The sequence below is a fragment of the Leptonychotes weddellii genome, chromosome 2, assembly GCF_054177405.1.
Source record: "Leptonychotes weddellii isolate Sample4059 chromosome 2, ASM5417740v2, whole genome shotgun sequence".
NCBI classification, from domain to species: Eukaryota; Metazoa; Chordata; class Mammalia; order Carnivora; family Phocidae; genus Leptonychotes; species Leptonychotes weddellii.
In genome coordinates, this window is record NC_138370.1 from 89539189 (window position 1) to 89565549 (window position 26361).

Consider the following 26361-nt stretch of genomic DNA (forward strand, 5'->3'; position numbering starts at 1 on the left):
TTTGCATATTATGGACATTTAAACAGTATTCTTCCAATCAATGAGTGCAGAATATCTTTCCATTTACTTATATCATTTTCAATTTCTTTCATCAGTGTTTTATAGTTTTCAGTATACAGGTTTTTCATTAAATTTATTTCTAACTATTTTATTCTTTTTGATGCAATTGTAAATGGAATTGTTTTCTTAATTTCCCTTTGTGATAGTTCATTATTAATGTATAGAAGTACACTTGATTTTTATATAGTGATTTTGTATCCTGCAACTTTACTGAATTCATTTCTTCTAACAGGTTTTTTTTTTGGGGGGGGTGGAGTTATTGGGTTTTCTATATGTAATATCATGTCATCTGCAATTAGTGACAGTTTTACTTTTTCCTTTCCAATTTGGATGCCTTTTATTTCTTTTTCTTAACCTAATTGCTCTGGCTAGGACTTCCAATTCTATGTTGAATAAAAGTGGTGAGAGTGAGCATCCTTTCTTGTTCCTGATCTTAGAGGAAGAGCTTTTACCTTTTCACCACTGAATATGATATTAGCTGTGGGCTTGTCATATATGGCCTTTACTGTGTTGACATATGTTCCCTCTATACCTACTTCCCACTTTGTTCAGTTTTTAATCATAAATGGATGTTGAATTTTCATATATTTTCATGTGTCAAAATACTATTTAGTTTTGAATGCTTTGCTTGAATATCACTTGTTCTGTGAAACTTTTCATTACTCAAACTGAATTTGATTTCCTTTTTTGACAAGCAATAGTACTTGGATTTTTCTTGTGATATCTTTATTATAAACTCCTTGTGAAGGATTGTGTCTCTTATTTGAAGTGCCTATTAGAGTGACTCATTAAATAAGCATGAAATTGCATTATCGAATGCTTTGAGGCAATCAGTATATGTTTTAAGGAATTGAGAAAGTTTTATATTTGTTTTAAAAAGCTATTTTTCACCAGGAGGTGGAGTTTGATCCCCCTTCTCTCCCCCAACACCAAGTTGAGTATGGGTTGTATTTGGAGACTTGCTTTCAAAGGGTAGGGTAAGGCAAGAAGGGGAAAGTATAACTGTACAGTGGAGAAATACAGCAAACACTACCTAGACCAGGTGATCAATAGTAACATGAGTGAGAAGTCATAATGATAGTGTATACTGTGATAAGATGTGATGAAAACATTTCACCTCCTTTGCATTATTCTTCCCCAAAGCCCTAACCCTAGTCAAACTGTGAGAAAAAATATCAGACCAAATCAAATTGATGGACAGTCTACAAATTACCTAATCAGTACTCAAAATTGTCATGGTCTTGAAAAACAAGAAAAGTCTTTGAAACTGTCACACCAGAGGAGATGACACATAATGCCTAAATGTAATGTGGTATCCTGGCTGGAAACCTCAAGCAGAAAAAGGACATTAATGGAAAACTAGTGAAATCTGAATAGAGTGTGAAATTTAGTTAATAGTAATGTGCCAGTGTTGGCTTCTTAGTTGTGACAGATGTATATGGTATTGTAGGATGTTAACAATAGGGGAAATTGGATGAGGGATACTCCTGTGTACTATTTTTTCAACTTTTCTGTAAACCTAAAACTATTTTAAAATGAAGCTTAATAAAAAAAGCAATCATAACTTTATAGTTTTTTATTTTTGTTTTAAGACAAGTTGTGCTTTAGTAATGGTTTCTATATCCTGTAAGTGTGAAATTTGTGGCTGAGGTGGTGATATTTCTAAATTTGTGGCCATTTGAGATCAAACCTAATGAATTTAGCCACTGTTTAAGCCAAATCTTTAAGACTTAGAATACTCAGTAGACATTATGTGGTAATATATAGAAATAAAAAAATTATTGTAAAAAAGGTTGATTTAAGGATTTTAAAGGTAGAATGCAAGGTAAGTTGTTAGAACTTATTTAATGATGGCAGGACAGTGCTTTAGTCTGCATTTGATACACTAAATGAAACAGTTCCTTATAGAATACTCATTCTTCAACTATGCTGCTTCTCCCTACTCTATTTCCTTTTTCCTTTTGTGGTTTTAATATAAGAACTATAGTAATCATCAGACAAGCAAAATTTAGTACAACTGCACATCTCTGATGAATGTTGAAATGAGTGGGAGAAAAATATCAGGAAATGGCCTGTGAACATATTCTCATCTTAAGATACTCAGGGAACCTAAGCTTGCAGTTGGTTTGTACTAGCAATGCGATAGTGCTAAGAAAATTGTAATAAAACTACAGTGTCTAGAAGAGAGGAGATGAGAAATCTCCCATATTTCTACTGGAATATTCTTTTTGGTTCTGAACACTTTGTTCAGTTGTTAAATATCTACAAGACTCTGTCAAATGTTTATTGAGTAGACATGGCCCTTGCCTCAAAACTCCAATGGAATTGAATAACATAATCAGCGATATCACCAAATTATTCAAAACTCAAAGCCTAGGAGTCAGCTTTGATTTCTCCTTTTCATTTACAATTTTTAGTGTATTTCTATATCAGTTAATGTATTAGTTATCTATTGCTGTGTTTCAAATTAGCCTAAGCATTGTGGATTAAAACGATAAGCATTATCTCACACAATTTTTGTGGATCAGGAATCCAAGAACAGCCTGTCTTAGTGTATCTCATGAGGTTGCAGTCAGGATATTGACTGAGGCTGCAGGATCCTCTTCCAAGGTGGCTCGCTTACAAGCTTGGCAAGTTAATACTAGTTGTTGGCAGGAGGTCTCATCCTCAGCTTGTGGATTTCCATTAGGCTGCTGGAGTGTCCTCATGATATGGCAGCTGGCTTCTCCCAAAGTGAGTGATCCAAGAGATGAAGTACCAATGATTTTATGACCTAGTCTGAGAAGTTAACATGGTATCACTTGTTAGAAGTAAGTTATTAATTCCAGCTCACACAAAAAGGAGAGAAATTAAACTCCCTTGAAGGGGGGAATATAAAAATTGGTTGACACAAGTTAAAACTGCCACAGTAAGAATGGGTGAGGTTGTGTTGCAGTTACAAACAATCTAAAATCTTTGTTGCTTAAAACAACAGGTGTTTCTTGTCATGTTCTTGTCCATTTTAGAGACTCAGGCTAATGAGGCCTTCGCCATTTGTAATGTTTCTAGGCAACAGGAAGGGAGATGGGAAGATAGAATCACATACATGTTTTTATAGGCTTACATTCCGAAGTGAGAGTCTTCACATTGCCTCATAATACATGGACAAAAGCAAGTTGCATGGCTACACCTAACTTCAAAAGGATAGGGAAATGGAATCCTATGTGCTTAGAAGGATAAGAATCAGAAATATCTGTGAACAGCACTAGTGATTAATGCAGTTGCCATTTTATTACTTTCTGACAATTGTTTTTAGATTTACCTTTTCCTTTCCTATTCTCTATTGTCATAATCTAGGACTAACCTAAGACAATATGTCTGAATTATCTTCCTACTTTTCTAATTCCTCCTTTCCAATCGACTGAGTATATTTTTGAAAGATTAAATTTCCTGAAATACCATTTTCTTCAGGTTAGTCACTTGCTACAGAAATTGTAATAGCTTCCTACTGATTATCAGGTCAAATTTCTAATCTCTGGATGTATTGCAATGTACGTTACACTTAGCATGCTCATTCCTAGTTTTGTTCAGGCTACTTTATACCTATATTTCCCATTTTTCCTACCCATCCATTAGGACACATTTAAAAAAAAATTTTTTTTTTTTTAAGATTTTATTTGTCAGAGAGAGAGCACAAGCAGGGGGAGCGGCAGGCAGAGGGAGAAGCAGGCTCCTTGTTGAGCAAGGAGCCCGATGCAGGACTCGATCCCAGGACCCTGGGATCATGCCCTGAGCCTAAGGCAGACACTTAACCGACTGAGCCACCTATATATCCCCACATCTCAGTTCTTAATTATTTTTTACAGGAATCTTTCTTCCAAAATATCAGTGAATATTGGTTTCTTCCCTTTCTTGCCATCCTTAATATTTATTCTTTGTGCCTTTGTTTTTGAAAATTGTTCATCAGTAAATATTTAATGTTCCTACCATATGATTTTCTGCTATATGCTGGGCCCTGATCTTAGTGTTGGGGTGGGAGCAGTAAACAAAACAGACAAAGTTTCTCACTCATGGAGTTTATATTTTAGTGGTACAAAACAGACATAAATAAGAATATTAGAGTTAGAGGAGCAGAACTGCTAGGATATTGATAGCAATATTGATATATCTCGTGTAAGGTCAATCACAGCTGTCATGTGGAGGAAGCAAGGAAACCTGGCAACTGCAAGGATGAACTGGAATCCATGAGAATGGAGTGGAATCTGCATTGATTTCTCCCTGGTTCCAAGGGTTCAACTTTGATGAGAGAAGTGATCTGCAGGAGGAGCTGGTCCTTTGTCACAGACCCACGAGTTACAGAAGTTGAAACGGGATCTGTCAGGAGTTGAAGAAGGTACAGACCTGGCTGCAGCCCCACGCAGACAAAATGAGCTAGCAGATTATGTGACAACTTGCATAATCCGTAACATTGCCTCATGCCCTGAACTCACCTTCCAAGTATGAAAGTATATGCCTGCTGTTTCACTTCCAGCTACTAGGCAAAATGTCTCCTGTGGCCCATGCTAACCTGGAACTATTCAGGCAAGGAAATGGAACTATAGTACTAGCTTAGCTAAGTTAACAAAATAGAAATCAACCACAATAAGTAAATTCTATGAAAATTTAGAGTCAGTAAGTGCTATGGAGACAAAGAAAGGGATGAGAAATGTTTTCAGTGAGGATAGGAATTACAATTTTTTTAAAAAAGCATTCAGGACAGATCTCCTTGAGAAGGTGCCATTAGGTCAAAAAGACTTGAAGAAGGTGAAGGATAAAACATGCTGATCCCTGGGAGAAGAATATATATATATATATTTGAGGATTTATTTATTTTAGAGCATGAGTGGGGGAAGGGGCAGAGGGAGAGAGAATCTCAAGCAGACTCCGAGCTGAGCATGGAGCCTGATGTGGAGCTCAACCTCACCCACCCTAAGATCACCACTTGAGCCAAAACCAGGATTCGGACACTCAACCAACTGAGCCACAGGTGCCCTGGAAGAAGAGTATTCTAAGTATCCAGTGCTTCTGAGTGGCACCATACCTGCTGTGGTAGACAGCCTTTTATAAGACTCCCAATGATTGCCACATTGTGTTACTCCCTCTTTTATGTAATTCCCTTCCCTTGAGTGGCAAAGTGATGAGATGTCACTTCTGAGATTATGTTATAAAAGACTGACTTGTTTCTTGCTACCATTCCTTCCCTTGTCTTTTTGAATTTGGATTGCTTGCTCTGATGAAGCAAGCTGCTATATTGGAGAGGCCTATGTGGCAAGGAACAGATGGCCAACATCCAGTAAGGAACCGAGGCTGTCAGACCAATAGCCCCTGAGGAACTGAATGTTGTCAACAACCATGTAAGTGAGACTGGAAGTGGATCTTTAACCATTTGAGCTTTGAGGTAACTACAGCCCCAGATGTTGATTGCAGTGCAGTTCTGTGAGACACTGAAGCAGAGAATCCAGCTAAACCAGATAATGTTGTTTTAAGTGAGTACATTTAGGAGTAGTTTGTTATTCAGCAATTAACAACTCATTTACATGGCATGTTCAAGGAACAAAAATGAGACTGACTGGAGTGGGGTAACCAACTAGCAAGTGAAGTTAGAAAGGTTATAGGTTTCCTAGGGCCTTATGAGGCATTAAATGATTTTTAGTTTTTGTTTGTTTTTTTGGAGTAAACTTGGTAGCTTTTGGAGAGTTTTGAATAGAGGAGGGACACTTACATGTTAGGATTTACATATTTTTTTCTCAAAGCTCTATTAAGAAGACACAGTGGGATAGGGTTTGAGCAGGGAAACCAGTTAGGCTAGTGCAATGATACAGATGAGAGAATGGTGATGAGAGAGAGTGATCCCAGTAGAGGAAATAAATGATTCAGTTCTGGATATATTTTATAATAGAGTTGACAGAATTTGATGATTGGTATAGATCGTAAGAGAAATGGATATAGAATATGAGAAAAATAGCTCAAAGGTTTTTTTGAATATTTGCTAAGATGGGGATGACTTCAGGAATGGGTTTTGGGGAAGTAATACTCAGGAGCACAGTTTTGTACATGTTAAGTTTGAGATACCTTTTAGACATCTGAATAGAATTTTGGAGTAGGGAATTTAATGTATGAGTGTGGAGATCTGGTGAGAGGTCTGGGCTGGGAGCTGTCAAAGTGTAGAAGGCACTTAAAGCCATGAGATTGGATGCTAATAACACAGGATTAAAGGGTAGATAGAAAATAGGATCAAAGACTGAGCCCTTGTGTATTCTAAACATTTATCTACTGGGAAAAGTAGCAGGAACCAGCAAAGGATATTGAGAAGTGAGGTAAGGAGGAGAGCCATTGGAGTGTGGTATCCTGAAAGTCAAGAAGAAAGTTTTTCAAATAAGATAGAGTGATCAACTGTTCATCGTATAAGTAAGATGGAAGTTGAGAAATCACCATTGGATTTGGCAATATGGAGGTCATTTGGGACCATGTTGAGAACAGCTCCATAGAGAATGGGAAGAGAATTGGAGACCATGGATTTGGGTAACCCATTTGCAGAGTTATGCTAGAAAAGGGAAAAGAAACGGGGCAGTATCTGGAGAGGGATGTGGGATCAAGAGTGGATTATTTTTTTTTCTGGAGTTGTCACAATCCCAGATTTCAAGATATACTACAAAGCTATAGTAATTAAAACAGTATGGTACTGGCACAAAAAGAGACACATAGATTAATAGGACAGAACAGAGTTCAGAAATAAACTCACACTTTTATGGTCAATTAATCTTAGACAAAGGAGGCAAGATGTACAATGGGAAAAAGACAGTCTTTTCAGTAAATGGTGCTGAGAATACTGAACTACTTTCTTACACCATACACAAAAATAAATTCAAAATCGATTAAAGACCTAAATGTGAGAGCTGAAACCATAAAACTCCTAGAAGAAAACATAGACAGTAATTCTTTTGACCATAGAAACACTTTTCTAAATATGTCTCCTCAGGCAAGGACAACAAAAGTAAAATTAAAGTATTGGGACTATACCAAAATAAGAAGCTTTTGCACAGTGAAGGAAACCACCGACAAAACAAAAAGGCAACCTACTGATTAGGAAAAGATATTTGCAAATGATCTATCTGAATAGGGGTAAATATCCAAAATATGTAAAGAATTTATACAATTCAATGCCAAAAAAACCCCGGGTAATCCCATAAAAAATGGGCAGAGGACCTGAATAGACATTTGTCCAAAGAAGACATGCAGATGGCCAACAGACACACGAAGAGATGCCCAACATCACTAATCATCAGAGAAATGCAAATTAAAGTCACAATGATATATCACCTCACACCTGTCAGAATGGCTACAATAAAAAATGCAAGAAATAACAAGTGTTGGTGAAGATGTGGAGAAAAACGAACCCTTGTGCTCTGTTGGTGGGAAGGCAAATTGGTGCAGCCATTGTGGAAAACAGTATGGAAGTTCCTCAAAAAATTAAAAATGGAATTACCATATGATCTAGTAATTCCACTACTGGGCATTAACCCATAAGAAATAAAAACACTAATTCAAAAAGATAATATGCACCCCTGTTTACTGCAGCATTATTTACAATAGCTAAAATATGGAAAGCAACCCGTGTTCATCAATAGATGAATGGTTAAAGAAGAGGTGGTATAAATATACAATGGAGTGTTACTCAGCCATAAAAGAACGAAATCTTGCCATTATCAACAACATGGGTGGGTCTACAGGGTATAATACTAAGTGCAATGAGTCAGACAGAGCAAGACAAAAACCATTTGATTTCAATGATATGTGGAGTTTAAGAAACAAAACAAGTAAACAAAGAAAAAAGACAAACCAAAAAACAGACTCTTAAATAGGGAAGACAAACTGGTGGTTGCCAGAAGGGATGTTGGTCGGGGATGGGTGAAATAAATAAAGGGGATTTTGAGTACATTTATCTTGATGAGTACTGAGAAATGTATAGAATTGTATATCATTATATTGTATACCTGAAACTAATATAACATTATATGTTAATTATACTTGAATTTTAAACAAAGAGACGAGTGGATTATTTCTTAAGCATGGGAGAATGTAAAGCATGTTTGTATTCTGATGGGAAAGATCCAGTGGAAATGGACAATTGGTGGTGTAGGAGAGTTTTGGTGAATTTCTTATGCAATTGCTTTTGGGATCTTACACACAAAGTAGGATTTGGCCTATGATGGTGGTTCAAGCAGTTCATCTACAGAAACAGGAGTATATGGGCATAGATGCTGGTAGGTGAGTGATGTGGTGGTGTGAACTTTTGAATATTCTCTTTTATTAATATCCCCACAGTAATAGAAAGTTAAGGTCATCAACTGAGAAGTTGCGGGGAGGGAGTGTTGGATATTTGAGGAGAGTGGAGAAGGTATGTATAGGTAGGAGATAGTGTGAGTAGACTAGGAAATGTAGGATTCCTGGGCCACATTCAGGAGCCACTTGAGTTCTCATAATGAATTTAAGTTCATTTAATTAAAATATTAGCGTGATTGTAGATTTTCTCCACACCAAGCTTGGCTGCATAGGTATAGTTGTTAAGCTGATGAGTTGGAACTAACTAAGGTTGAGGTTTGCCAAGAAAGTAAACAAGGTGAGCGGTGGGAAGGGGAATGTATGTAGGGAGGGGTCATATTGATTTGCCATGGAATTTAAACTAGATAAGGAGCCATGATAACACATTAGAATAGTGGGGACACTGAAAATGTGAGTCGGATTAATGAATTTTGAGGTAATGGTGGGTCAAAGGGATTTTGGAGCTTTGGGTACTAGAGTAAATGACTCCATGAAACATCTATAATGTATATATTTATTGGGAAGTTTAGCAAGCAACATACTGAGCCCTTTATTGTTTAACATGACCAGTTGTGGAGTTGCCCGGTTGTTCTCTGATCTTAAATTGGCCTTCATCACCTCAAGAGTGATTGCTTAGCTTGATTGTAGAAATGCACATGTCAGTGAGAAGTTGTACACATATTTCATTAAATATTTAAAATCTCAAAAGCCCAACTTTTTCTTTCTTCCCTTCACAGGTGGCTTGTGATCCTTGATCTTTGGTTTAATCTATTTACTAATGAGGCCTTTTCTGGGGGGGCTTGCATGCATTTATGCAAAAGAAGATGATTTATGTAATAATATAGCAATATAGTACATTAAAATGGAAGGTCTTATTACTGTTTTAGAGTATAAACTATATTTGTAAAATAGCTAATGCAAGCTGTACTACACATATTAAAGCAATTTGAAAATTTAATAATCACTTGCTAAAATTCTGTTTTTCTTTTTATTTTCTCCTATAATACACTTCATAGATGTTTCATGATGTCAGTTACTTTAGTACTTAGACCCCCATTTTTTTCAAAGATTTTATGTGTTTATTAGAGAGGGAGAGAGAGAGACAGAGAGAGAGAGTGAGTGAGTGCACACAAGCAGGGGAAGGGGCAGAGGGAGAGGGAGAGAAAGAATCCCAAGCAGACTCCTAGCTGAGCACAGAGCCTGATACAGGACTTGATCTCACAACCCTGAGATCATGACCTGAGCTGAAATCAAGAGTCAAAGCCCTAACCGACTGAGCCACCCAGGCATCCATCATCCATAAGAATTTTAAATATCTGTGTTAGTGAAAAGATGAGCTTAATGTTTATATAAATTTAATGGAATGAAAATTTTAAGAAGCAACCAATTTTTATAAGGTGCCACTAGGTGGCTCTGTTACCCTATTATTTAGGTCTGTTTAAAACCCTAGAAGGTTTTAACTTAAAACATATCCATTTATTATTGTGCATGAATGTATAAGTGAATGTGTAGATAATAGCATGAAAATGTCATCATATATAATGGTCTACCAAGCTACCCTCTGAACTCCCGCTTTGTATAATATTCATAGTAATATTGAAAACTGAGGTTCTACTAGAAAGGAACGACTTTCCCCTAGATGTAGATTCTAAGAATATGATTGAAAACCACAGACTTTTTTTATATCTGATTTGATGTATAAGTTTTTAAAAATATTGAATTAATCAGGTAAAGATTTAATTCATTTCCTGTTGTCTAAAGTATTTAAGTTGATATGTATTTTAATGTGGAGTGTATCAAAGTAGACAATGATTTTGTAGGAGGAATAAAATATTTCCGCCCAATCTACCAGAGAACAAGGATATAATCATATTCATCTTAGCTATAGCAGGACTTGGTTCATGGTACATGCTCGATAAATGTTTGTTGAATGAGGAAGCTGGCATGATAAAGGTGAAAAAAATTTTCTGGGAAATTATACACAATTTTCAAAAGGAAAAATGAATTATAAGTTAGTATTTTTTTTTTAAAGATTTTTTTTTTTATTTGAGAGAGAATGAGATAGAGAGAGCATGAGAGGGGGGAGGGTCAGAGGGAGAAGCAGACTCCCTGCTGAGCAGGGAGCCCGATGCGGGACTCGATCCCGGGACTCCAGGATCATGACCTGAGCCGAAGGCAGTTGCTTAACCAACTGAGCCACCCAGGCGCCCATAAGTTAGTATTTTAAAGCAAAAATGACAAGTGTTTTTTTTTTGGTCCTGGGCACATCTTACCTCTGTCTTTACCAAAAATTTTAAATTGAGGTTCCCCCCGCATATGGGGATATATTTTAAATCTTATAATGGAAATCATATCACAGAAAATTTTATGACAAACTTTGAAACTGATCCTTATAGGTCAATAATTGTAATAGGTCTTCACTGTCTTCACAATCTTGGTATTAGAAGTTTATATTCCTCATTAGGTAGTGAGGACTATATTAATGAATTTCTATTTGATTCTCAAATGGCAAGACTTCTATAATTCTCTCTGAAAAATTTTAACTTGGGCTGAATCTAGAAAAATTTTAACATTCCTTTTTTAAAAAGTAAAATAAAATCCTAAAACTATAAAACATTGAAGATGGCACAAACAAATGGAAGATATTCCATGCTTGTGGATTGGGAGAACCAATATTATTAAAATATCCATTCTACCTAAAGCAATCTACAGATTTAATACCATCCCTATCAAAATACCAACAGCATTTTTCACAGAACTAGAACAAATAATCCTAAAATTTGTATGGAATCACAAAAGACTTCAAATAGCCAAAGCAATCTTGAAGAAGATGAACAAAACTGGAGGTATCACAATCCCAGATTTCAAGATACAGTGCAAAGCTGTAGTAATCAAAGCAGTATGGTGCTGGCCAAAAAACAGACATACAGATCAATGGAATAGAATAGAAAGTCCAGGAATAAACCCAGGCTTTTACGGTTAAGTTATCTGTGACAAAGGAGGCATGAATATGCAATGGGAAAAAGACAGTCTTTTCAATAAATCATATTAGGAAAACTGGACAGCTACATGCAAAAGAATAAAACTAGACCACTTTCTTACACCATGCACAAAGATAAACTCAAAATGGATTAAAGACCTAAATGTGAGACCTGAAGCCATAAAACTCCTTGAAGAACACAGTAATTTCTTTGACATTGGCCATAGAAACACTTTTCTAGATATGTCTCTTCAGACAAGGGCAACAAAAGCAAAATTAAAGTATTGGGACTATACCAAAATAAAATGCTTTTGCACAGTGAAGGAAACCATCAATAAAGCAAAAAGGCAACCTACTGAATAGGAAAAGATATTTGCAAATGATCTATCTGAATAGGGGTAAATATCCAAAATATATGAGGAACTCATACAACTCAACACCAAAAAATAATCTCATAAAAAATGGGCAGAGGACCTGAATAGACATTTGTCCAAAGAAGACATACAGATGGCCAACAGACACATGAAAAGATGCCCAACATCACTAATCATCAGAGAAATGCAAATTAAAGTCACAATGATATATCACCTCACACCTGTCAGAAAGGCTAAAATAAAAAATGCAAGAAATAGCAAGTGTTGGTGAGGATGTGGAGAAAAAAGAACACTTGTGCACTATTGGGAAGGCAAATTGGTGCAGCCGTTGTGGAAAACAGTATGGAAGTTCCTCAAAAAATTAAAAATGGAATTACCATATGATCTAGTAATTCCACTACTGGGCATTAACCCATTGGAAATAAAAACACTAATTCAAAAAGATGTGTGCACCCCTATGTTTACTGCAGCATTATTTACAATAGCTAAAATATGAATGAATAGATAAGACGTGGTATGTATATATATATGTGTGTGTGTATATATATGTATATACATATATATATATAAGGGAGTGTTATTCAGCCATAAAAGAATGAAATTTTCCATTATCAACAACATGGGTGGATCTAGAGGGTATGATACTAAGTGCAATGAGTCAGACAGAGCAAGACAAAAACTGTATGATTTCACTCATATGTGGAATTTAAGAAACAAAACAAGTGAAGGAAAAAAGAGACAATAATCCAGACTGTTAACTATAGAGAACAAATTGATGGTTGCCAGAGGGGAGGTTGTTGGGAGAATTCTTTTGTTTCAATGGGTGAAATAAAAGACTTAATATGATATATGAGAATACTCAAAGTAATATATTAGATATTTTAGTAGTTTTTAAATTCTGAATAAATTTATAGAAAACTAAGTAGAATTACAACCAGAGAAATGACTTTTATATTTCTCTAATTTAAAACCCTTTTATTTGTATAATAATTTATGTAAATGGAAATGCATAGTATGTCTTAGAAATCAGAAGAATTCTAAAAGAAATCCTTGGAATTAAGTAAATTTGCTAAAAGCAGTAAGAATTTTTGAACACTTATCATTCTTTAGGGCACTGGACAGTAATGATTGAGAAGGTCTAAGGAAAATTATATAACATGAGTAGACAAAAGGGGTTCTGAAAAGAAGTTAGTTGTTATTATTGCCTCAGTAGGTAATAATCAATGATAATGATAATAGCTAATGTTTACTGAGTACTTACATACTTATTAACTCATTTCATCTTCACAGCAATTGTATGAGGATATACTATTGTTATTTCCTTTTAACAGATGAGTAAATTGAGGTACAAAGAAATAAGTAATATAAGGTTAGATCTGGGATTTGAGTGTTGTGTCACTGGCTCAGAGTTCACATTCTTAACTGGTGTGTTATAAAGGAGGAAAAGTGATATTAGGTATAAGATAAATATAAATCTGGACTCAAATCTTTGACTTTGCTTCTTATGTGACCTTGTGAAAGCTATCTACCTTTTTGAAACCTGTTTATTCATTTGTAAAAGGGAGCTAGCTGTATTTCCCTTTTTAGTATTGTTATTAGAATAATTTACTAGAATAATGTGGCAAATAGTACTATTTAAAAATTAGTTTTGTTTTGTTTTACATTTAAACATTGTTTCGCTAATTTTAATTCTTAGGAATGCATTACTATTTAAAGTCTGAATTAGTTTATTGTCGTTAAAAAATTTTTTTTTAAGATTTTATTTATTTGAGAGACAGCACACACAAGCAGGGGGTAGAGATAGAGGAGAGGGAGAAGCAGACTCCCCGCTGAGCAGGGACATCCCCCCCCCCCCACACGGGACTCAATCCCAGGACCCTGGCATCATGATCTGAGCCAAAGGCAGACACTTAACAGACTGAGCCACCCAGGCTCATTTGAAGAAATGTCATTTTGAAGAAAGCCCTAGAATTGTAAATTTTTTTTTTTTAAGATTTTACTTATTTATTTGAGAGAGAGAATGAGAGACAGAGAGCATGAGAGGGAAGAGAGTCAGAGGGAGAAGCAGACCCCCCGCTGAGCAGGGAGCCCGATATGGGACTCGATCCCGGGACTCCAGGATCATAACCTGAGCGGAAGGCAGTCGCTTAACCAACTGAGCCACCCAGGCGCCCTAGAATTGTAAATTTTTGCATGATTGGAGAAATATATATCTTTCTTAATCAAACTTATTGGTTTGTATATTTTTTCTAACACTTAAATGTAAGAAAATATGCAATTGTTTAAATTATCATCCTTTGCCTTTCCCAGTTTTTATTGCCAAATGAATTCATTCAACCAAGTATTTATTGAACATCTATTAAGTGTCAGAGACTAGATACATAAATGTGGGGGTACATTGATGTAAGAAAACAAATACATCTGCCTTTGAGAAACTTACTTGAGTAGAAGACAACAGATATAATAAAGTTGGTAAATTATATAGTTATGAGATCATAAATATAATGGTAAAAAAAAAATAAAATTAGGGTAATGGGAATCAGGAGTGCAGGGGAGGAGGAAAAAGGACGAAAATTTTATATGTAAGGTTGTCGGTGTTGGCCTTTTCAAAAAGATGACATTTGAACAAAGACCCAAATAAACTGCAGGAGTTAAGCCATGTGGACATTTGAGGAAATGTCAGTACAAAGGCTTTAAAATAGTCAGCAAAGAAGTCAGTGCAACTGTTGCATAATGAGAGAGGGGGAAGAAGAACTGAGGTCATAAAGGCAATGGATGTCAGATCATGTAAGTCGTGCTGTGACTGGAAAGGAGCCTGCTGCAGGATTTTTAATAGAAGATTGCTCTGACTTACTTTGTGAGAAGGTTACTTTTGGATGTTGAGTGACAGTAGATCATTGGGCACAGGGATTGAAGCAGGGAAGATATCCAAGATAAAGATGATGTTATTTCCAAACAGGGTGGTAGCAGTGGAGTTGCTGAGAAGTGGTAGGTTTTGGATAGACCTGAAGATAGAGCCAATAGGATTCCAGAGTGAATGTGGGATGTGCTAATCAAGAGAGTGACTATCCTCCTTAGAGATTCCACCAACTCTCCAGGCAATATTATACTCTCAGGGTGTGTCCACCACGGGATGGAACAGATTACTTTGGAGGAAGATCAAAATCTGCAGATGTGTTCCATCTGTAGATTCAAGCCTACTACATCACTATGCACGTCCCTAGCTCTTCTTAACTGAGGCTGCGTCTATCAATCTATCAATAGTCAACCCTAGCTGTTGCCTTTTTTTCCATGAGTCTCCATTGTTGCTAATTGAACCTGGGATGTAATGCTTATATAGTGGGGATGAATTCCATGATCCACAACCTGTGCAGAATGTAGTTTTCTTTTTTTTTTTTTTTTAAGATTTTATTTATTTATTTGACAGAGAGAGACACAGCGAGAGAGGGAACATAGCAGGGGGAGTGGGAGAGGGAGAAGTAGGCTTCCTGTGGAGCAGGGAGCCCGATGCGGGGCTCGATCCCAGGACCTGGAATCATGACCTGAGCCGAGGGCAAACGCTTAACGACTGAGCCACCCAGGGGCCCCAGAATATAGTTTTCAGTAAGTGTCCCCATTCAAGATATATTTCATCACTGGGAACTTTTAAGTCTATTTTAGGAAAGCCCAGTCAAATTCAGGATTCTTCTCTTCCCTTTTTTCCCAAGGTGGTCATGACAATGGACATGAAGTGAGAGGGTGACCTCTGGGCCTCAGCTGTCATTTGTCCTATGCTGGCTTTGGGTGAACCTTCTCAAGTTCCATCTTTGGTAAGTGGCATCTAGCTTCCGTGGTCTGGGTTCCTCTCATGCCCTACAGTCATCAGTCTGGGCAGATCATTAGGTGTTTTCCTGGTTCTAGCTGCCCAGTCTATTTGGGTCTAAAAGGGCTGTTAGGGATTTCTGCAGTTTCCATAGAGAATGGGAATTTTATGTTCCTGTGCCACTGTGGAACCTGTGCCTTCCTAGGTCCTATATGCTTAGAACACCATGTGCTATTTGAACTATTTTGCTCCCACACCATTGGTGAGCAGAGCACAGAGAGGAGGTTGCTGCTTTCAGAGTTTTAGATTGAAAGTAGGACACAGCTTTCTCTACTCTTGGATCCTCAGATCGCTCATCCTTTCATTTTCCCAAAACTCACTTTGGTGGCAAGGAGGAAGGAGGGGGGGAGAAGAATCTCATTCTCAGGTGTACTTCTCTCTTTTCCCTTTCCAGTATTTTTAAATTTCCAGCCAGGCAACTTCCAGTCTGGGATGGAATGGGAGGGTGATAGGAGGTGTAGTCTGGCTTCCCATCTGTTTTCCTTCTAGTCTGTTGTTTATGGTATAAGTCTTGGCTTTTGGTACTTAACTTACTTCCAACTCCTATGCCGGCAGCTCTCACACTTTTTGGTGCGAGGATCCCTTTACATTTTAAAAAATTATTGAGGACTCCAAAGCGTTTTTGTTTGTAAGAGTTATATCTATCAATATTTATTTCATTAGAGATTTAAATTGAGGAATTAAAAAGTATTAATTAATTTAAAAGTAACAAGAGCAAACCTATAATAAGATCATAGTTTTAATGAAAAATAACTGTTTTCCAAAAGAAAAAAAGAAAAGTGAGTGGCGTTGTGTTACATTTTTGCAAATCTCTTTAATGTTTGGCTTAATAGAAGACAGTGGGGTGCTGATACTTATTTTTGCATTCAATCTATTTTGATATGTTGTTTTTGTTGAAGTAGATGAAGAAAATCTGATCCCACACAAATATGTCTTTGGGAAAGGGAACTGTGTATTTATAGCCTTTTCAGATTATTGTGGGTATTTTTCTTTGATACTACACTAAAACTTGAGAAGTGACATTTTTTTAAAAGGTATTTGTAATGTAGAATTTGAAACCAGCTCAATAAACTTTTCACATTCTGCTACATTTAAAACTATTAGTTTGTCTTGTCCCAAGAATTGAACTTTTACTATTTTAATGATGTACCATGTATAATGAGCCTGTAACCTCATGCATAGGTCATTTGGAAAATACTGGTTCACTGAGTCATGCAGATCTTCCAAATGTTAATACATTTCATTATATAATATTAGAAAATAATATTTGTTAATATCACCATCAATCTCTTCACAAAAAGTATTTAAATATTAGTCTGCTGTTAACTTCTTAGTAGCAGATACAAGTTCTACAAACTTTTAATTTTCACTTGAAAGCTCAAATTTTATCATTGGCAATAAATACAGCTAATTGTTTTTCTTGAAGTGACAGGCTCACTTTGTTCATTTTCAAAAAAAATCTTTGCCAATTACTGAAGTCTATATAACCATAGTTCTCTGTCAGTCATTTTTTCAAGTAAAAATGATGCTCCACAAATGAAGTAGCTAGTTTTCTTTTAGTTTAGATATATTGAATAAAAATAAGAAAAAACCCAAAATAACTAGTTCAATTTGCAACTCAGTTGCTCAAGTGCTTTTGCCTGAGACAACTGTCTACTTCAGTATGTGGCAGAAGTGCTCTAGGCATACTTCACATTTTGTCACAGCGAGTATTAAGAAGACAGGTACTCAAGGTTGAAATTTAATAATATATTAATAATTCTTACTGCTTCATCAAGGGCATTCTTAAGTGCAGCTGACTTTTTTATTTTAATGAGTGTGTGTGTGATGGTGAAGAATATAATGACTACTAGTACAGATTGATGTCACTACCTTGATTTATGTTAAAGCACCAGCAGTTTTATCCATTATTGCTATTGCAAAATTGGGGGAAAATCAATAAAATGACAGGAATATAATAAATTAGTATTATAAAAATATTTTGACCCTGTAGACCCCCTGAAGGGGACTTGGTTTGGCTAGAGGTCCAAGACTATACTTTCATAACCACTGCACTAATGTACTAAGTAAGGCTATGCATCAAGACAGAGGTCTTACCTATTATTTAATCTGGATAATATCCAGTATCTGATGTGAAGTCAGCTGCTTCTTAGATCTCTTCCTCTGTGCTCTTCCCACCAAACTGGCCACTGTTGGTCCTGAATATTTAGACTTTTTTTTTTTTTTTAAACGATAGATTATTGCTGTTGTGATAAAAATAGTACAGATACTTGGAAATAGAAATTCAAATATTTCTCCCTTGTCCCACAGTCTAGTCCCATTTATTATTATTTTACCTTCTCTGTTCAAGTTGTGTTGATTATCTCCATAATTCTGATTATCTTTTACCTTAATTTCTTTGTGTGTCAACTTTAAGCAATATCTGTTGGCTTCCCACTGAAGGATCAGACATTTAGCTCATTTATATTATTCTTCTCATTTATACTTTTTTTTTTTTAAAGATTTTATTTCCTTATTTGAGAGAGAGATAGAGCATGTGAGTGGGGGAAAGGGCAGAGGAAGAGGGAGAAGCAAACTCCCTGCTGAGTGGGGATGTGGGGCTCGATGCCAGGACCCTGGACTCATGACCTGAGCTGAAGGCAGACACTTAACTGACTGGGCCACCCAGGCGCCCCCTTCTCATTTATACTCTTGTTCATCCTCCTAATTTTTGAGCATATATTCATATTTTTATTTTTGTTTCTAAGCTCTTTTTGTTATGTTTGCGGCTTTAAATAATATGCTTAAACATAGATTTCTGCTGAACTTACTACAGGCCGCAAGCAAACCAGAATGTTCTCCCAAGAGAAGTGAGGAGTGACAGGTTGAGCTATTTAGGCCCAGTTGCTGCTTGCAGCTTGACCACCTAGATAATTCATGGTTCCTGCCTGGTGGCAGAATACGTGAGAGACAGGGAGAGTCAAATGTTACAATAACTGATAATAAAGCAAGGAGAAAATGGGTTTACAGTGGTCACATTTGACTTCTTCCATTAACAGATGGAGAAATTGAGGCCCAAAACGGAAAAGTGACCTATCCAATGATATTTAGTTAAGAATAGATATTGGACTACAGTCTGGATCTATCCTCATTGCTGCTCTAGTTGTACTGAGGACGTCCCTGTAATAAATTGGGGGTAGAAACAGTATGGTTTTATCAAGTTGATCCTAGATGGGAATGAAAATTTCTCAATATTATATTTTCATAGCTTTTTGTTATTTTTAAAATTATAGTCTTTAACTGCTTAAAAGTTTGTGAACATATTTATTTGTATGTGAAGTAGACTTTATTTTCTGATAGTAGGTTTTGTGGGCCTTTAAGAGTTGTGTTTGTTTTCATAATTATTAAACTTGTTATGGTGATCTGTGATCAGTGATTATGACCTGCTGAAAGTTTAGATGATGGTTAGCATTTTTTATCAGTAAAACAGATTTTAATTAAGGTAAAAATAAAATAAAAAAATAAAAGTTGTGTTTGCTTTGAAGGACATAAATTTCACAAATTCTGAAAAGATACATTAGAACCCTAGGAGTATATAACATTTTGAGCTTGTATTTCTGTTTAAAGTGGTTGAAACTTAAAAAAAAAATCAGATTCAGAATATTATTTACCAAATAGAGAAAGGAAGACCAATCTTCTCTGGTCCAACTGTATAAATTTTGCATAATATTTAAGAGCAAGATCTGGTTTCCATTTTAGTTATTGATTCGAAATAGAGCATTTTGGCATCAGATATGTAGACAGCAGGCATTTCCTGTACTTAATTTATTCCCTCACAACCAAGAAGCAGCTTGATGTAGACAGTTTTATGTAAGGTTTGTCACAGATCCTGTGTGCTTTGGAAATGTTTCACATTTCATTAAGTTTAATTCAGTTTTCTGTATGATAAAATATGGGTAAATACATTCTTCCCAACAATATCTTGGAGACTTTATGCTGCGGGTAATAAATTTGTGAAATTTGCTTTTACTTCCTTGAAAGGGATTGCTAGGCAAATAAAATATTTGCCTAAATCTGGCAAGTAAATGTCTTTCTTAAATACTTATTGACACTAGTCATGATTCCTTTCTCTAAGAGATGCTCCAAAGGAGATGGTGAAAATATAGCAGGTTCCAATTTTAATGATTTACTGGTCTTTGTATTTATAACTTTTGGGCATAGGCTGAGAAATTATAGAAACTCACAGATTAAGATTGATATAGGATTAATGGAAGAAGGTACAAGGGGAGGTTAAAAAATAAATTTTATATAATGAATAAGTGAATAAATTGTGACATTTGTTGAGAGCAGTGAATGTATAGAGAACGCATAGACAATTTACTGAGGACAATAAATGGCAACAACTAGTAGTAGCACTGGGTGGTGGGACGTGGCCCCCAAATTCTGTTAGGTACCCTTGGCCACAGGTGAGTGGCATACTCAAAGTAGAGTCTAGGTTTTCTTGGGAATGGAATAAATGTCACGCTGTCTTGGCTATAAATTTAGTCTGCTCTTAGGTAAAGTAAGTGAAGAGAAGGTAGACATTTCTAGCCAACACAAAAATTTCTTAAGGATTATCCACCGCAAGTATTCATTGCTCTTTCCATGACTGCCAACTATTTGGGGATGGTGGTATGTGTGATTGGGGTGGGATGGGCAGGAAGAAGGCAGCAGCTATGTTGTAGGTGGTAACCAAGCAGAGTCAGCTTTGGCAGAATAGAATTCAGTGATGGAGTGTAATTTGAAATTAGAGAAATTCCTCCATACCAAACGTATGAGCAGTTCAGTGCCTCCCCAGTAGAGACTTTGGGTTAAAACGTATCTCTTGGAAATTGCAGTACTGATATCTCTGGAAAATATAATATTTTAAGTCAATATAAGCCACTAATGTTGATGCGGTTGGTTTAACCGTCACCAGTTGGTCCTGGAGTAGATGGAATATAGGATGATGTATTTAGAGAGAAAATGAGTCGTCCGATGTATTCCATACTAGAGAACTGTGTGTGTGGGAGACAAACCTCTGGGGAAATCAAAGGGCGCATGTAGGTGGGGGTAGCAGGGCGGCATTGCAACATGAGAAAATCTGATTTCTAGAAAAGAAAGAGGCTGGAATAGAGAAAAAAAGTTCGTGGAAGATGTGGATAAATGGCTGACTCCCCCCACGTCTGTTTGTCTGTTTGTTTGTTTTGGCAGAGATTGTTTTGATAGATTTTTAATAAAAGAGAGATTAGCTAACACTTATTACAGCTCTAAAGAAAGGAGCCCATTTGTGGGAAGCAGAGCAGAGTACTGGAAGTAAGAAATGCTGTAATCATTCAGGTTCTCAAGTTTGTTAAGTAACAGCTGAGTGTTTCTCTTATTCTCTTACTCTAGGATCCCACAGTGACCCTGGGAGTTGCTTCATATCTATTAGAACTAAAAAAAAATTGCTAATATTGATTAGAAGGATCCGTGAAGGGTTATATTATTAAAAATAAAGTTATCTATTTCCTAGTTGGAAGATTTCCATGCATCTCTCCATTTTTTAATTATATTAGTGGTATCTGTGTTCTATGGCCACCTCCCACTCTGTCTCAGGCAAACACAAACAAGCAAATACCTACTTATTACCTAAAATCACCAGGCCCAAACTCTTCATTTTCTTATCACAGTTTATTGTTGTACATATGAGGTACCATGCTACTATCAGAATTATATTTAGGTTTTTTATTTTAAAAAACTCAGAGAAAAAAATGTTTCCAGTAATTTTCATTCAATGTGAATGACAAGAATATCATAGCTATAAACATTGAAATAACCATTTCATTTCTTCCTGAGGAAGTTCCAATTTTAAGCAATGAAAAAGGAATTCTATACAAAGCTAGTTTTAAGTCACATTAGCTCTCATTCTTTTCTCATAAGCAATTATGTTACTTTTAGACTATCTTAATAACCAGCTGGAGTATATAATGTAGAAAGTATGTATGTCCTCTAGAATTTGATGTTGCCTCCAAGACACATTGAGTGGTCAAAAATCCTTTCAAAGGTCTGCTACTATAGATAGCATAATGCCTATCCTGTGAATGAGTAAATTTTGGTATGGTCTTTTCCTTTTTCTTTCATTATACAAGCATCCAGTATGTCTTTTAACATTTATCTTAGAGGGTAGGCTGTTCACTTGACTCAGTTTACCTAGACAAAATTATGCCATGAGCAGCTTTGTTTAGAAATTTAAATGCACATCTCATCATTAAAACACAAATGTATCAGTTTTTTTTTTTCTTTTTTTATCAGTAGAAATGTTGTCAAAATAAAAACATGACACTGTATGTAACTGCTGGGGCTTACTCTCACTATGTGTGCCCCTCTTAAGCCAATTTTCTTAAATTAGTGGAGATGAAAGACTACATTCATTTTCCTACCATGCTGGGAAAGTGCTGCTTTAAAAAAGGCAGCAGTAAGCATGAAGATTGAGTTCACCATATTTGTCCAAATGACTTTGATTTTGCTTTTACAGTAGGGGTCTTAAAAACTTGTTCTTTCTCCAGTTCTTTTGGCTATTAGCTTGTTTGTTTAAAACATTGTATCATTTGGGTGCATAAAACTTTAAAGAAAATTTAATAATTATAATGTGATTTAAAAAATTTATAGTAATGGAAGGATCTCAAAATTTGTTTTCTAATTAGTGAATGGTTGATAGAGTTTAGTTTCACACATTATAATGGCAAAGAAAATATTTGGGCAGTAGCTTTTCCTTGCATATTTTTTTTTTTCCTGATCATACTTTTGATAACATTTTATAATGGCTTATGTAATCATAGCAGGGAATTTACTACTTAATTTTTTATGTGTACAGTGAATTTAAAAATTAAGTAAATGTAAGCATAGGACAATAGTATGATTCTTTTTTGAATACTTTATTAATCATATGATCAATTAAAATTTAAGTTAAGGAATCATATCTGGCTCATCTTTGTACTTCCTCCATTTAATTTGGTAGATAATCCTTATACTTAACTATGTTTTATTGTCTTCCATAAGAGAATATACAAAATATTCTAAAAAAAATGGGACGCGGCCCTGACTTATTTTCTTCTGCCTTATATTAAAAGTATCATGGGAAATATGAGATTAAAAATCATATATCAATTTGTTTTTTGTTATAAATCTCTACATTACACAATTTCATTTTGAACTATCTGGGAAAATGTAGTTTTTCTGTAAATATGAATAACAACATCATCTAGAGACACTGTGCTTAGTTTTCATTTAATAGGTCTTGTTCTGGAGAAGATTTAAAAAAAAGTTATTTACTTTTAAAAGTCAGTATGTTTCTGGAGATGACACATACCTCACATTCTAAGCGAGTGTTTCTGTAGAACCAGTGAGGACTGTTGGAGTAGATTTGTAGCTCGCAAAAAGGATATAAATTGTCAATGGTATATCTTCAGACCCCTACAATTTCTCCCTTTTAGAGGATTTCATGAGTACACTTTACTATTTACTGTTTTAGTATACTCAGCGTGTTTCCATATACCTTTCGATGGCTTTACAACATATCTCAGCACAACCATTACATTATGACAGAGAAGTTAGTAATTTTTACATAAATGCACTAGAGTATGTGTATGAAAAATCACTTTTTTCTTTGCTATAGCACTTACCTTTTTATTTTGATGCAGATAAACCTCATATATGACTTTTCCACTCTCTGATCTAGCACAAATTGTAATTTACAATTCTTTTTAAATATTCAGTGGATTTATATCTTGGCAAGCATTTTTCATGGGTATTATGCCTTTGGCATTTTATGCTACATTGTGATGTTTATTTTGCTTCTTGTTTTATAGGACACTTTATAGAATCAAAGAATAAGAAAACATTTTACAGGCAAACAGTGGTCTAAAAATCTACAGAGACACAGTCTTAGTTGATATATAAAAGTGTAAATATTACTATGAAATGGAACAATTCTGCATTTGCGTCTGATACCTATATTGGTTGCAGTTGACTTCCACATGAGTGCACGGTAGTCTACAATAATCCCACAGGCTCAGATATGGATTAAGAGAAAGGCCATAGGCCTCAAGGCTTGTAACAGGTATGTTTTCTTTTTTTTTCTTTCTTTTTTTTGTTTTTGTTTTTCTAATCATCCACATGCCAGCACATGGAAGGAACTTTGTTCTTTTTTTCTCATTTGAAGAGGTATATTTTTAAACAGCCTTTTGGTAGCTTCTGGAAGCTTTGGGAAAGGTGAATGTTACATGGCAGATGGGCTCTCAAGAAGTTTTCTCAGTGCTATCTCACTTTCTGCAGCTCCTGTCTCAGCCAGGATGGCAGAGGCTGCCCCAGTCTGTGTAGCAGTTTGGACAGTTCCACGTTGTGATCTCGGTAGTAGCTTGACAGAAACGCTCTGCTCTGAGGTGGGACACAAAAGGACATTTCACTTTGTTGATTAAAGTATACTTCATATACTGTGGTGATGTTTAAGTGTACCATACCTGAGATTTATACTAAGCACCTGGGCTATTTATTTAGCACAACACAAGCACAGCGACTCTCTTCTTCAAAATAGACGCTCTACCTGCATACACTGTTTTTACTAGGGAAAGAGGTTTTGTATTAAGCATGTGATTTTCTTGATTGTGCAGAATTAAATGTTAAGATAACTTGATTGAGTTGCTAGAAAAATAGCTGTGACAACTTGTTGGGTCTAATATGATGCTCTTATTAAAATCATCTTTGCTTTAGAGAACGTTAGTTGGGTACATCTACAATATAAAATACTCCTTGGTCATCATTAATTTACATTTAGATTTGGAAGGTACGTAACACTTTCTGAAGAGATGTTTTAAGGCATACAAAGGCATACTGCTAAAAACAGTATTGTGGCAGGCTTGAAAATGTAGTAGGTAAACTGGGTTAACCTCTAACCTGCTATATTTGTATGATTTGACCCAAGGAAGGAAAATAATGCCTTGTAAACTATCTTGACTTAGAGGGAGGTAGATTCCTCTTAGCATGTATCCTATCTGTGATTTTACCATCTAAAAGATTTTAATAATTGAAACTGTCAAAACTGGAAAGGGCTGTGCTGTGAGATGGCATTTAGTGGCATTCATATATAGGTCGGATGACCATTGTTAGGAATGTTGTAAAGGGGGGATTTCTGCATCTGTGTCTGTACCTCCAGGCTTTGTACTACTCTGAGATTTTCGGCAGAGTCAAACCTTTAAACAGTGTTTATTTAATTCCTTGTGCTATTCTTTTAAAATGTCATATCTGGTACTCGATTTTAAACACCATAGAAGAAAGTCTCATTTTGTATTGATAATTTCTTTTTTTTTTTTTTTTTTAAGATTTTATTTATTTATTTGAGAGAGAGCGAATGAGAGAGAGAGAAAGAGCACAAGAGGGGAGAGGGTCAGAGGGAGAAGCAGACTCCCTGCCGAGCAGGAAGCCCGATGCGGGACTCGATCCAGGGACTCCAGGATCATGACCTGAGCCGAAGGCAGTCGCTTAACCAACTGAGCCACCCAGGCGCCCTGTATTGATAATTTTGATGTAACAGTGACTTTTGTAGGAATCATGATCACTGGAATTCAATAGAATATTTGTGCTATCTTCTAACCATTAATGGGATCAAGGGAGAATCCAAACCATTGTGTGATTTGTGGCTGTCTGTCTCATTTCTGTCTTTGGTCTTCCTCAGTCATTAGCTCTAAAACCACAGACAGGCCGAGCTCGCATACTCAGGCAAAAGAAAACAGTAGAGATAAATTTTATTTCCCAGATACTATATCTGGGAGCCTGATAATTTTGTGCCTCCTTTGCTGCCAGCCAGACCTGGAATCTAGGAAGGAGCCTTAGGTCCTTGTCTCTGAGTTTCTGAACTTCCCCATTTTGTTCTCTCTTAATGGCTCACTTTGTACTGTTTCTCTTTATGACTCAAGTCCTGCTTGGAATAGCAGCAGCCTGGGGCTACCCAGTTCTTGCCCGCTTGCTCTCTAATATTTCCATCTGGTAAGTAATTGTCCAACATCTTAACTAAGTCTAGAATTGAACCTCCTGGGATCCACTTCTACTGTCCATCCCTTTGGTGTCTGAACTGAACCTCCTGATACTGGCCTCAACTTACTGGCCTTTGGGGCATTATTTTCATACCTGGCTGCCTGTGTCAATGCACCTCTGTAGACTAACCCTTGTCCTGTGCCCTATTATGGTATGTGTGTCCCCGTAATTATGTCCCTTTACTCAAGTACCCTTTCCTCTTGTTGCTTTGCTCCCTCATTATGGCAAGACAAATGAAATGAGATTTGCAATGTATAATGTGTTCTATTTTAGAGTCTAATATGTTCAGGCCAAAAGTTATTAGAACAGAACTTTGTGGTATGCAGGATTTATTGAACACACATTGTTATCTGACCATCATTCAGAAGGGGGAATATTTTAGATGGTAAAATCACAGATAGGATATATGCTAATGTATATCAATGTAATCTGACTACTTCATACAAACGCATGTAAAATAATGTAATAAGAGGAGATAACAATATATACTTTTATAATATAAAAATATAAAAAGAAGGAATCATATAATACATTCAATATCAGGTTGTATATTGGCCTTTTATTAAGCTAAAGAATCTATTACATGCTTTTGATTTGGAGAGATATTAGATTTAATGGTGTTAATTTAGAATGTCAGTTTTTATTCTTTTTCCACACTACATTTTCACAAACAAAGT

At 35.9% G+C, this 26361-nt stretch overlaps 1 protein-coding gene and 1 long non-coding RNA gene across 10 annotated transcripts in view; one reads left to right on the plus strand and one right to left on the minus strand.

The window, feature by feature from the left end:
• The window catches only part of LOC115942825 (uncharacterized), a 455446-nt gene that overhangs the window by 2995 nt on the left and 426090 nt on the right, over positions 1 to 26361 (plus strand). For all 7 annotated transcript variants that reach the window (XR_014143167.1, XR_014143166.1, XR_014143163.1 and 4 more), the window contains exons 2-3: positions 4218 to 4432; positions 15462 to 15563. This is a non-coding gene — a long non-coding RNA (uncharacterized LOC115942825). The remainder of the gene's footprint in view (positions 1 to 4217; positions 4433 to 15461; positions 15564 to 26361) is intronic.
• LOC102741513 (N-deacetylase and N-sulfotransferase 3) overlaps positions 23720 to 26361 on the minus strand; it is a 163769-nt gene continuing 161127 nt past the window's right edge. For all 3 annotated transcript variants that reach the window (XM_081812939.1, XM_081812938.1, XM_081812937.1), the window contains one exon: positions 23720 to 24031. In XM_081812939.1, the coding sequence (XP_081669065.1) occupies positions 23912 to 24031 (120 nt within the window). In that variant the 3' untranslated portion in view covers positions 23720 to 23911. The remainder of the gene's footprint in view (positions 24032 to 26361) is intronic.